We start from the raw sequence: 12999 nt of genomic DNA on the forward strand, positions 1-12999 counted from the left end.
CAGACCACTCAAACATGTCTACATAGATTTGATTTAGCTGTTTGTGTTTTAAGCCTATACGTGAGGAAGCACAATGATAATGCAACAGCTTTTAAGGAAAATAAATTCTAGGCTGGTTTTTATCACTTGCTACTTCCTGTCACCTTTATCTTAACAATCAGAGGCAGAGGGTGATGAGGTAAGAGCTAAGATGAGATCAAATTTTAATGATCCCTATGGGCAAATTGTTCCCTGGCAGCTGGAGCAGCAGCCGAGACAAAAAGCACCCTCAGCTCATTACAAAAACCCTCACAGATCATAGTATCTGCATGTTTGTTGTATCCAATGCTTTGTTAGGGCTACCGTATAGTCTACACTATCACTAAAATGTACATGCACTCACTGAAATTCGATGACTCCATTTTTAAATAACGTTCCCTTTAGCTTGATAGAATGCCCATTAAAAATGTCAATATGTTAACTGAATGTTAACTGTCTTTGTCTCTAATGTCTTCATCTGTGTTATTATTTTTAAAAAACTCAAGTTAATAATATGTTAAACGGTTTCCACAAGCCTAAACAAAATTCTGATCCATATTGAGTATCAGAAAGCATTTGTAATTCGAAGTGCCATTTGCTGTGGACTGAAAATGACATCAGTTGCTCAAGGCTCAACCAATCACAGCTTGAACATCACATGACCAAGGCGGAGGCGAGAGGTGTTTAACTTTGGTGCGACTCAAGCTAATTATTCAAAAATATTAGAAATGTTCATGTGTCATTGCAGTTGCTCACTAGCGCGACCATTAATAACAGAGCATTCGCCTCCTGATGAGGCAGGATTTATCTAGATTAAATGTGACTAAATGAGGGTAGGTTTTGTAATGTTTTGACAGCTTTTGAAACAACAGCGTTACGTGAAAAACATGAGTGGTGGGTGATAAATATTTGATAGAAACGAGCATTGAATGTAATTTTATTATTCAAAACGTTGTTTGGATATTTAAATACAATGCAAGTATTATACCGTAGTGTAGTTTGATCTGCACTCCTGTGGAAGCGAAGCTGGTTATCCCACACGGAGAAGGCTCACTGATTACTACTGGTCCCGCCTACTACCACCCGAATGTAGTCTGATTGGTTAAGCGCCCGATCAGTCAAAGAGGGTGCCGCCCCATTGACGCGCACGCTCTTTCGCACCCCTCCTTCGGCAGCAGGTTGGGTTGAGCGCTCCACTAGGGGACCGTGGACAGCTCCCGAGTGAGGAGCAGAGCAACTCAGGAGGAGAAGAGGGCTGGACATGGGGGAGCCACCGCACAGGCCCGAATGATCGACATCAACACAATTCGGATGTGCACGCACCGGGGAAGAGACACAAAGAGAGCAGAGTGGAGAGGCCACCGGAGGACGGGAAAACAAGCGAGGAAGTGAAGGCAAGGGGAAAGGGGGATACGACTACTGACCCATCCCGGCGCATCAGGGGGGACAAGAGAAGAGGAGAGGAGAGGAGAGGAGAGGAGAGGAGAAGAAGGAGAAACATTTCCGCTCGACCTGATGGACTGACGACAGATGAATGAAGACTGCCTACACTAACGCCTATCGATGCCTGGCCAAGGACCTGGACGCTTACGCCATGAATACGGACATGACAATGGACGGCATCGGCAGCCTGCACGGCGGGGTGGCGGTGAGCTCCGTGGCCCCTGACGTGGAGCTGATGAGCGGCCACAGCCCTCACAACGGCCGCGGGAGCTCTTCGGGGGCGGCGGGGGGACACGGGGCGGCGGCGGCGGCTGCCCTGCGGATACACCAGGACCTGGCCGCCGCCGCCGCCGCGTCATCCCGCTCGGCCATGGTGTCCGGCATGGCCACTATCCTGGACGGCAGCGGGGAGTACCGTCCGGATCTGTCCCTGCCGCTGCACCACGCCATGAGCGTGCCCTGCGACACGTCCTCTCCCGGGATGGGAATGAGCGGCACTTACACCACCTTAACCCCGCTGCAGCCGCTGCCCCCCATCTCCACCGTGTCGGACAAGTTCCATCACCACCACCACCATCACCAGCGGCTGCCCGGCAACGTCAGCGGAAGCTTCACTCTGATGCGGGACGAGCGGGGACTACCCGGCATGAACAACCTTTACAACCCCTACCACAAGGATCCCATGTCCGGGATGGGTCAGAGTCTCTCCCCGGTGCTCGGTAACGGCCTGGGCTCCCTCCACAACACCCAGCAGAGCCTCCACAACTACGGCACGGCGACGCACGGGGGCCACGACAAGATGCTCAACTTCGACCCCACCGCCTCCATGCTCGCCAGAGGGGAGCACCACCAGCACCGAGCCCTCGGTGGCCCGGCAGGCGGGATGATGCCGCACCTGAACGGGATGCACCACCCGGGACATCCCGTGTCGTCGGCGGGACAGCACCCCCACCCTCACCTCCACTCTCCATCCCACGGGCCCGTGCTGGCTTCCAGCAGGGAAAGACCGCCCTCCTCCTCGGGGCCGCAGGGGGGTAACGGTTCGGGGCAGCTGGAGGAGATCAACACCAAGGAGGTGGCGCAGAGGATCACGGCCGAGCTGAAACGATACAGCATTCCTCAGGCCATCTTCGCCCAGAGGGTCCTGTGCCGCTCCCAGGGGACGCTGTCGGACCTGCTGAGGAACCCCAAGCCCTGGAGTAAACTCAAGTCGGGTAGGGAGACCTTCAGGCGGATGTGGAAGTGGCTGCAGGAGCCGGAGTTTCAGAGGATGTCGGCTCTCAGATTGGCAGGTAACTCGTTTCGCTGTGCGCTAACTTCAACTAAAAACGAACGTCTTTTATTCTCCATGTCTGGATCGTTATATTTTCAAATGCCTCCGTATAGCCAGTGTGGTTCAAAAACGCCATTACATTTATTTGGAATCACATGACATTATTTACCATTATTGATCAACAAAAAAGCGATCGATGGGGAATGACCAGGTCGAGGATTTCCCTCCAAACACTTCTCACATGCGTCCCCCTCAGAGGATACGTTCGCTCTAAATTACACTTAACTGTCGCTGTCAAAAAATAAAAGCGATTTGCTGCTTAGAATAATATAGTCAAGCTTGATTTAATCATATTTTTCTTACTTCAATTAAATTCGATAGATAGATAGATAGATAGATAGATAGATAGATAGATAGATAGATAGATAGATAGATAGATAGATAGATAGATAGATAGATAGATAGATAGATAGATAGATAGATAGATAGATAGATAGATAGATAGATAGATAGATAGATAGATAGATAGATAGATAGATAGAGCATATGGTTGTCTGATTTAGATTGATTGATTATTTACATCGCTTTGGGGGGCTTGTGAACAAATTCAACTTACTTGAGGCGTTCACAAGGTTGATAGAGTAGTTGTCACTTCAGTGGATCTGGGGCCCCCTCTAGTGAGGATCCTGGTGTGTGTCCCAACAACAATCCCCCATTGTCTGCAGGGGACAGCCAGTGTAGCAGGAACCTTGTACAAGGTTCAGGTGTGTGTGTGAGTTTTTTTTAAGCTGTTGGAGAGACTTGATTGCGGTGGTGAATTGCACCAAAAGGAGGCTTGAGTGATACCGCTGAGATTTAGTTGTGCTGTACAAGCAGTTTTTTTTGTTCACTCGGTTAAGGCAATGTTCATTTCACCCTTCTTGAAAAAAGGCACATTTGTCGTTGTCAAAAATAGCCCTGGGTTAGTGAAAACAAGACTCGTAAATGAGTGTTATTATCGCATCTAATAATAATTTCAATTCCTATCTCTAGTAAATGAAGTCACATTGTGCATGCATTTTTTCATGTTATTCTTCTTTTTGAGCTCAAAGGGCAGTGTAAGGATATTTTTTCCATTACCACTTTTCACCAGCATAAAAAACAATGAAAAGCGTTCACATCATTAAAAGTAAAATCAAAGAAAGCAAAATAGTAATTCAGATTTTGTTTTCGCGCACCAAGACCAATCTATACATATGAAGGGCAATTATAGATATACACACAATCTATTCAGTAATCAAGCGGTGTGAAAAAAAAAAGCAGTTTGTGGTAAAATAAAAACCCTAAAATTAATAAAAAGAAATGAGGAAAGAGGGGTTATTTCAACTTGGTGGTTATAGTGGTTATGCTTTCCAATGTAACAAATACATTTTTGATTCATAGTTAGGATGGGCAATCTTGTTAAAGGCAAACTCTCTAAAAAACGTCTTAGTTTTCAAACGAAACTATTGCCTGTTATGGTATGATCAGATTATAATAATAGGAATAACATAAAAAAATTGAAAGCTTAAAAATTTAAGTTATCCTCCAATTCAAACACATAACTACTTATGATTATTAAATCAGAAAACAAATCACAGATTTAATTTATCTTAGAATGGTTTGTGTTGTATTACTCGTAAATTCATTTTGGAAAACATCATTAACATTAATTCACATTTGAAATTATATATAAATGTGTATTCCAATTATATTTATTTTATTTATTGGTGGTTTGCTCAAACGGACTGTTATTATTGTGTTCTGCCAGCAATTTAATTGGTTTTCTCAGGCTAGTTTCTAATTACACTTTTTTTGTTGAAGAAATTCTCTATTAACTGTGGCTTGTGCTTTAGAACAAAATTGCATTGTGACTTACCAGGGTCTGTTTGAAGTGCATTTATATATTCAAGATTTTAAAACACACAGAAGTTTGGATCATTGTGGAGGAAATTGTTGTTGAGCTTTTTATCATGAACAGTGTGTTCTATGTTTGTCTTGGAATCCTGTTTTAAATTTAAAGAAAATAAATCAGTAGTGAGAAATAGTTTCATGCAAATTTGCTCATAGAGTTCAATAGAAAGAGTTGGAGATAAATGCAGTACATGGAATTTAGTCCAAAAAGAAACAGCGGCAGCCTATACTTTTTTTTTTCGCGCGGTTTAAAATGTGTACATAGGCAGTTTGTGCTCAAGCTCTGACAGATGAGATTATCTCTGCACAATTGCACTGTTGTTTGATTCCTTGATTTCTGTCTATCGACCGTGTGGCAGGGGTTGTTTGGTTTTGACGGCTGCTGTTTGATTATATAGATTAACAGGAAATGCCTTGAGTGAAGGAGGGGGTTGGGGAGAGGAGAGGCGGGAGGGTGGGCGAGGTGCTTTCATGCTATGTGTGTTCTAAAATGGCAGCACACAAACAAACACTGAACAGCATCCTCTTGCTGTTTCATAGCGATTAGCTTCACACAGTCTGACTTTTGCATGTGCAACATGTTCGCCGTACTTTTGTTCATCTACAATTCACGCTTGAATTCTTGGTTTATCGTGATTAAATGTCGGAAGAAAACAGAAATTGTGTCATCCTACCTTGAAATGAAATGTTTGTCTTTGTCGTGGTCAGTATTTCACTAACGACATTATCCAAACTCCAAAAAGCCATCAGGTGAATGACACTATAAGTAAACAAAACATGGAAGATTGTAACCAACTGGCATTTTCATGGACAGTGTAAACAAACACACTAGATGGAATACAGCCTTAGAACATAATCCTCATTTTAAAAGTTTGGTCATTTAGCAAATGAGGATTTAGATTTCACCAACTATTTTTTCACCAATTATAATATCTTATACCCAAGCTTTAGTTGTTAATTGTTGAGGCTGAACGCATGCCAAGCGATGCGATGAAAATGACTGAGCTGTCATGCAGTGTGTGCCGTTCTACAATTAGCTGACTTGTCAATCATTAGCAACTCATTTTAATTAGGCTTTGAAACTTTGACTTGAGAAAGAACAATGTTTTAACATCCAATTAAAAATGCCATGTCTTACTACGTGAGCTTTAACAACATAGTTACAATTCTGCATTTGAAGTGAGCTGACTGCTGACAAGCCATAAAAATGCAGTATGAACAGAATATAATAATAGAATGCATACATATTCAGATTGTGTTTTCTTTTAAATAAATCATTATCCCTGAATATTTTTTTGTTGTTGCTGCTAAACCTCTGCTCCACATTTCAGCTCACTTATCAGTAATAAAGTGAAAATGAATGGAGTGAATGTTTACATAGCAAGTCAAACCACAGTGTAGGCTCAATTTTGTACCTAAAATTTCCATTTAGGGACCACTGTGCACCTAGGTAAAAAAAAAAAAAAAAAGCTAGGCCATAGCCCTCGATATATATTTCTTAACAGGTATATTTTTTCAACAATTACTTCACTATATTTATAATTTATTATGTACAGTACCTATAGCTAAAAAGCACAATGTGAAGACATCACGATTATTACTGCTATCTTTACTCTCTCCTTTATTGCTCACCTGTTTCCTCTTTTTGTATCATAGGTATGTCGATATAGTGACCAGGAAAATCCAATTCTTCCTTGATAATAGCAATATTTTATTTGCGTTTTTGTACATTACACGTTTAGATATAATACCAGCTGTTTTTTCATTGTGAAATACAATCGAAACACAACGACTCGTTGGCGTAAAGGAGGTGATCAGCTGTGGTTATTATTATCGAGATGTTGTATGTGGCAGTGCAGGGATTACAATAGTTATTTTATTGCACTCACTCTTCACCAATATGATTCTGAAGTACTATGGGACATTGGGGAGCTGCAAATCCTCCATCAACAATGCTACAGCCATCTTATAAAGCAAGGGTTAAAGGTTAGAGCTGCAACATCCGGATATTAGCTGTAGTAATGTAGCAGTTGCAGGGAAAGACACTGTTAAGACTCTCTTAACCCCTTTAAAAAAATACGGCAGCCAATTAGACTGTTCTCTATAACAGCATTGTAGTCCCTTTGAATATGGGTCAAGATTACAGCCACTCCTCCACAAGAGTGCAATTGTCATTCAGTCTTCATTGGAATAATACTCCCAAGCAAGGATTATGCTGGGTTTTAATTCAGGAAAAATGTTCTTATTCATCACTTTCTGACCAAATGTTATTCCTATTTTTTTGTTCCTCTCACATTTCCTCTTGCATCCTTTCAAATAATTCATTCGATTCATACCATTACAATGTCAATTTATTCAAAAAGTCATGCCACAGGGGCTACTATTTTTCTCTTTTGACATGTTGACATTTTTCCACCAATTTTCACCCCTGAGGCTAATTTTGCCACAGAGGCCTGTTTATCATTTTTTCCAATGGCACGTTCAGTATTACACAATGACATCGCTCGTGTTTTAAATTTTAATTATTTATCTGTGCTCAATTATTTCACCTTGGGTTTGATTTTCAATTTGCCAGAAGTTCCCACTTACTAAAAAATTCTACATTTTTTCCATCATAATAACCCATTTAAAAAAAAAAAATCCCTTTTTATTCCCATCACTTTGAAATTGTCTTCACTTTTTGCATGCCCAAAAAAGTCAGCTTTACAAGCATTTTTCAAAACACTTTTTCAAACAAAATTCCAATAAAAAATTATCCTTTCATTCTCAAAGGCATTGCAATTCCTAATTGCTCAGGTCGACCCCCCCCCCCCCCCGAAAAATTCTATATTCACTCCAAATGCCATTTTTGAAAGAAACAGTCATTACGTTCGTTACTGCCCATCATCTATATTTCAATATAATTCCATACAATTCACGATCATTCAAAATCACTCCATGTTCCAGTATTTTTTTCAATCAGAATTTCAGCCTTTACACACAATTTTTCTCTAAATTGCAAATGTGTCGTTTAGTTTAATGCCCATTAACATTGTGTCAAGCCCTGCCCATCATTTTTAAGGGCTCTGAAATTGCAAAAAAAAAAATCTTCTTTCTTATGGAAACTACTCCCATGATTGCAAAACGCTCAAAGGCGCGGCCTTGAAATGTATACCAAGCGTTGCCTCTTTGCCTCCTCCTACCTTCTCTGAATCTGTTTCCCTCTCTCATTCTCTCTTTTGGGGGGGAGGTATTATGTGATTGTCAGGGGAATTGAACACAAGAGCCGAGGCAGCAGCAGCCCGATGAATTATTGATGGGAATCTCGGCGTGACCCTCCTCGGTCTGCTCACTTCACTTCTTCTTCACCTCACAGCCGGGTTAACCAGGCAAAATGGAGGGAGGGAACAAAGGGGGGAGGAAGTGTGGAGCCCATTGTTTGGTTGGAGGATGCTGCCTCCGACTCCAAGTGAATTATGGATGAAAAGAAAATGATCCTCAAATCAGTGTTCGAAGAGACGAGCTCATATTTCCACAGATTCGGTTCCACCAATGCAACAGTCATGAATTTTGGGAAATTCTGGCTGCTAATTAACATTACTTTTGGATGTGTCAAAATAAACACCTTTGGGGTGCAAGGGTGTGTTTAATAATGGGAAATGGATCACATGTATGACTAATGCTGTCAAGTCACATCTGTTCATATGTGGTGAAATTGGAACTGTTACTTGAGAAATTGGACCCAGTTAACTAATTTGTCAAGAAGAACTTTGAAGTAACACACTTCAACGTTGACTATATAAATCCAGTAGTTTTGGTGGAATCGTATTGAAAATGCAAACGATCGGGCTAAATATTTTCCATTTACGTGTCCGGCTGCAAGCAGACTCAGTGCATTATTAATGAGCTGGACTGTGCTTTATGGCACGCCAATTACCAGCAGTTACTTTCCTTGTGTTTTTGTGTGTATGTATTTGAGCTTACAGTTGCAGACTGTGGGAATACAGATTGCCTCTGTTTTCAGGTTCTCTTCTTTGGACCTCTTGCATATTCAATGTCTGATATTGATCCATAGTAATGGATTTTAGGCTGCTGTGAGGAGGTGTTGGAGCTTTTTAGTGTGTCAGTTTGAGATGATTTGACAGAAAATGCTGTAATGTTCACTTCCTATTTACTAAACACCAGCACAACATGATGTACTGTAATACTTACATGAAAGGATTTGCATGTAAAAGACATACGTAGCTATAACATGAGCTGTAATTGGTTTTTAAATATCGATATTTAGGATTAAATTGTGTTATTACTGATGAAAATTGTCACAATGTGATGCAATGTTCTTGAGAGGTTTTGCAGTGGCTCTATATGTCGGTGTAGTAGTGCTTATCGATAGCCTAGTCAACAAAGTATCAGGCTTGCGATAGTGGTCCCACAAGAGAATTTTACATCATTAATTGAGGTGCATGTGGAAAACTATATTACTATATTTATTCATGTCAAGAAAACACAGTTTATCTGTCTTCGACTATGATATACTATTAGAATAATAGACTTACTTTTTCTGTTTGTTTTTGTTATCATCCCTAACTTTCATTTGATACAAGTTTCCACTTTTTAGATTATTTATACCAACTCTTGCAAAAATATTAATAGGTACACTAAAAAGAATGTTTGGACCATATCCTTTTGGCAGACTAAGTTTACAATGTTTTAAATTTTAGACTTGCAGGTTCAACTCATTAAACCTTTTCTTATGATCGCTGTGGAGATTGTGCACTTAGTTGGGTTCCCAGCAAGATTCATGTTTTTCTAAAACATACCCTTGCTTATAACATATTTCTGGTTAGTTTTTCAAAGGTTGGGTTGTTTTTTTTTTTCTTTCATCTTGGGACTTTTTAGGGAATTCCAAACATAATCGGGAAACTTGTGGTGGAAAAAGGATGTTATTTAGGTTTATAAAAATGACAATATTTGTACTTTTTGTTATTTTGACAATTTTTCATCATTAATGTCAATAATAACCAGGAAATGTGAAAATGTTGTTAAAGGGATAAACATATAAAACTGCATCGTTGGGATAAAATGAGATAAGACAGGGGAAAATGATCATTTAATGGACAATTAAATCAGTGAAGTGTGCAAGATGGCTAAATGGGACATAAGAACTGAACTATATTTTCATTCTGCAGATGGTTTTTAAAAACTTGTAGTTGTTTACGTTTAAACTCAGCACGTACAAAAATAACTGTAGTATCATTTAAGATTACATTTCAACATTTTGGCCATTATTATTCTGCTTTGTGTTTTTTACACAGCACTTACAGATTGAAAGTGGGATCATGTTTTTCTTTTTTTGGTGTAGCACGGCATCAGGGTGACGCCTGACGTCTTCTTGACATCTGTTCTTTCGAGAACTACCTTCCATTACCTTCACCAGGTTCTTAGTACTTGTTATAACTGCGTCGGATAAAGCAAAGGCAGCCGAGGTGTTTGAAAGAGGTGCAGTTTGATTGGCACCTGACCTGCGATGACAGCCTTGACTGCTTTCTTGATAGCCTGAGGATAAAAGACGGGTCTTAGTCTGTCCAGCCGGCTACTGACTTTAGAAAACGACAGTCAATCAAACTGTGGGATGTAGCGCGAGAGATCAAATTGCTGTGCTGTGCTGCACATAAAGTGAGAGACCTGTTGTCCCCCTAAGTCAGCAAGTGGCCTTTGAAGGTCTTTGCTTTGTGCTGGTTGTTGGTTTTTCACCTTTTGGGGAAAAGGGAAACAGACAACAATATTTCGAGCTGTGCTTGTCATGTTTATTTTTTTTTTTTTATTTCACTCATTGGTGTAAACAAACACAAGCATGAATATAATATGGCATCCATTTCTGAAAAAGCATTGCTCGTTCTCACTCTTTGCAACCTTTGCGGTTTCTGAGAATATCATGGGCGTTCTGGAGTGATTTATTTTATTTAGACTGTCTACAACAATTATGGCAGCATGACAGGTGCTGGAGTGGTACAAGTGTTAGCCAGAGCAGCCAGAGTTCAAAAGAGAAAATGGCCCTGTCTCAGCTTTATTAAAGCGGTCAAATCAAACGTGACATCTGTACTCTGAACTCATCGAGGCAGAGCGCTTGTAGAATTCACGCAAACATCGGCAGGAAGAAACAAGGGAGGGATGCAATTCACCTCCAGAAGTAGAAATTAGATCTTTTGGAGCCCACTTTTCTTCTGAAGCAGGCAAGTGCAAACCCGGTCCTGGAGGGCCACCTATTTTTGATGTTTCAGTCATCCAATGCAGCTGATTTAAATGATCAGGTTTGTTGTCAGGCTTCCACTGAGCTTGCTGATAAACTGATTGTTTAAATCAGTTGTTTTGGACAGAAACCTCAAAACATGTCGGATAGGCGGCCCTCAAGGAATGGTTTTGGACATGCCTGTTTTAAAGAGTAAGATGATTTGGGTGTGGAAGAACTTGAGCCCTGATATGAAGCAATATGCATTTTTAAATGAACAAAGTGTAGGTTGTGAGCTCTCACAATTTTCAGTATCTGGAAATCGTAACGAATGAAAAACATTACCCACACACAGTCTTTCAGTGAAAGGAGACACTTGCATTTAAGTAAGTAGATTTTGGACATTGATTGCAAGGCAAGCATCATTTTATGCTTTGTCTTTTCTAAGTGTTGTAATTCAAAAAAATTTCAGTCTGACGCTCTCCTTCCCTACGGTTCATTAGTATTGGTGTCACAGTGTGGCTGAAATAACTCTGTCTGCAGGTGTAATGAATTAAGACAGGCAGCACGAAGCCGTCAGTCTCCGGACAGGCTTTATGGTGAAAGACAAACGGCATAGAGAGAAATAAAAGGACAAATAAAACTCATTGCCTTCTGGTATTCGACCTTGTTTTTTTCGACAAAATTGTGCAGGGCTGAGATTAAAAAGGGGAAACCTGATTTCATAACATTGTAAAATTAAATACTTAACTTAACCAGTATTTAATGTCTTGAGCAGGGGTGTAGCCACATGGGGACCACGGGTGGCCAGCCACAAACTTAGGGGAGATTTTAATATTTGTGATTTTTCCAACAATTTTAGTGCTACACATTATTTGTCAAATAATTGCATATTTCAATGTTTATTATAAAATAATAAACAGTAATTTTCAAAACACTAACTGGACGAGGCATGATCAAAAATTAAAATAATGCCTACAGTAATGCATGCACGCATCCAGGGCCACGCCTCACTGAGGTGTTGGGTTACCCTGGCCATCCCAGTGAAAAATATCTTTCTTTGCCCCTGACCATGAATCCCCAGAAATATGTAACCCCTGGGGGATATTTTGGCCCAACGCTGACTTTGAATTTTTTTTTGATAATTGATATCAACGGTAAAGCATATAAAAAATAAAACAAAACAAAGAAAACAGAAGACTAGAACATTGCATAGATTGTCAAAACATTTCAGTATGCCGTCCCGCCATCCCTTTTAAATGCTTGCAAATGGGAGGTCGAGAGGTGCACCCTGCAGATGTCAAATTTAGCCCATGTCGGGCTCATTTACCGTCATTAAAAATTGGTTTTGGATCAGATTTTGTATTTCGTCAATTTTGGACATATTGAAAACCCAATGTTTTTATCATGCAATTCCCCTGATTTTGCATTCATCATTTCAAGGGGCAACTTGCAAACAGGGTGCAATAAAAAGTTTTGTGTTGAGACACCAAAACCACCAGAGGTGTGCCAGTGGACAACTTAGGACATTTGCATAGACTTCATTGAGCGATTTAGTTGGGTGAAAATAAGGCCAGGTTAGTGAAAAATCTAATCATGTAATCATCACATTGGTCTTGTCGTGGTTGATTTAGCTCCACTGCCTCGAAAGTCAAGAGCTTGAATCTCGACACAGGCCCTTCTGTATACTGTAGCGTTTGCATGTTCCCCCCATGCGGGAGCTCCAGTTTCCACCTATAGAAAAAAAAACTGGATGGTAAGCCAATTAAAAACACATAAGTGTCCTTTTGTTCTGAATGTGAGTTTGAATGACCATTGTTCGGTGTGATGATCTTGGGGTCCGATTTGTTTATTGTGAGTTTATCCACTGTGTTGATTTTGTTCTGTGTACAAGGTGACGTTCATACACAGTTCATTTTGAGCCCCAGTTGAAGAAAAAAACATTTACATATCTACTGTGCAGTATGTCTTGAATAAATATAAAAAACAAAAACACACCAAAAAAAACATCTAATTAATTTTTCATTAAAGAAGGTTCAGTGAATGTGCATTTAACTGAATGTTTTATTGCAATTCAAGCACATATTCAAGCGCCAGGATTCCTTGTAAATAAAGCATGGGCAAA

The 12999-nt window shown here is 40.4% G+C and overlaps 1 protein-coding gene across 1 annotated transcript in view; it reads left to right on the plus strand.

Moving 5' to 3' along the window:
• Positions 1-1276: 1276 nt before the first annotated feature.
• The window catches only part of onecut2 (one cut homeobox 2), a 29187-nt gene continuing 17464 nt past the window's right edge, over positions 1277-12999 (plus strand). The window contains exon 1 of the mRNA XM_088435468.1: positions 1277-2753. Coding sequence (XP_088291594.1) covers positions 1553-2753 — 1201 coding nt within the window. The 5' untranslated portion in view covers positions 1277-1552. The remainder of the gene's footprint in view (positions 2754-12999) is intronic.

Source organism: Hippichthys cyanospilos, chromosome 15 (assembly GCF_059441005.1).
Source record: "Hippichthys cyanospilos isolate Australia breed blue-spotted pipefish chromosome 15, RoL_Hcya_1.0, whole genome shotgun sequence".
Classification (NCBI taxonomy): domain Eukaryota; kingdom Metazoa; phylum Chordata; class Actinopteri; order Syngnathiformes; family Syngnathidae; genus Hippichthys; species Hippichthys cyanospilos.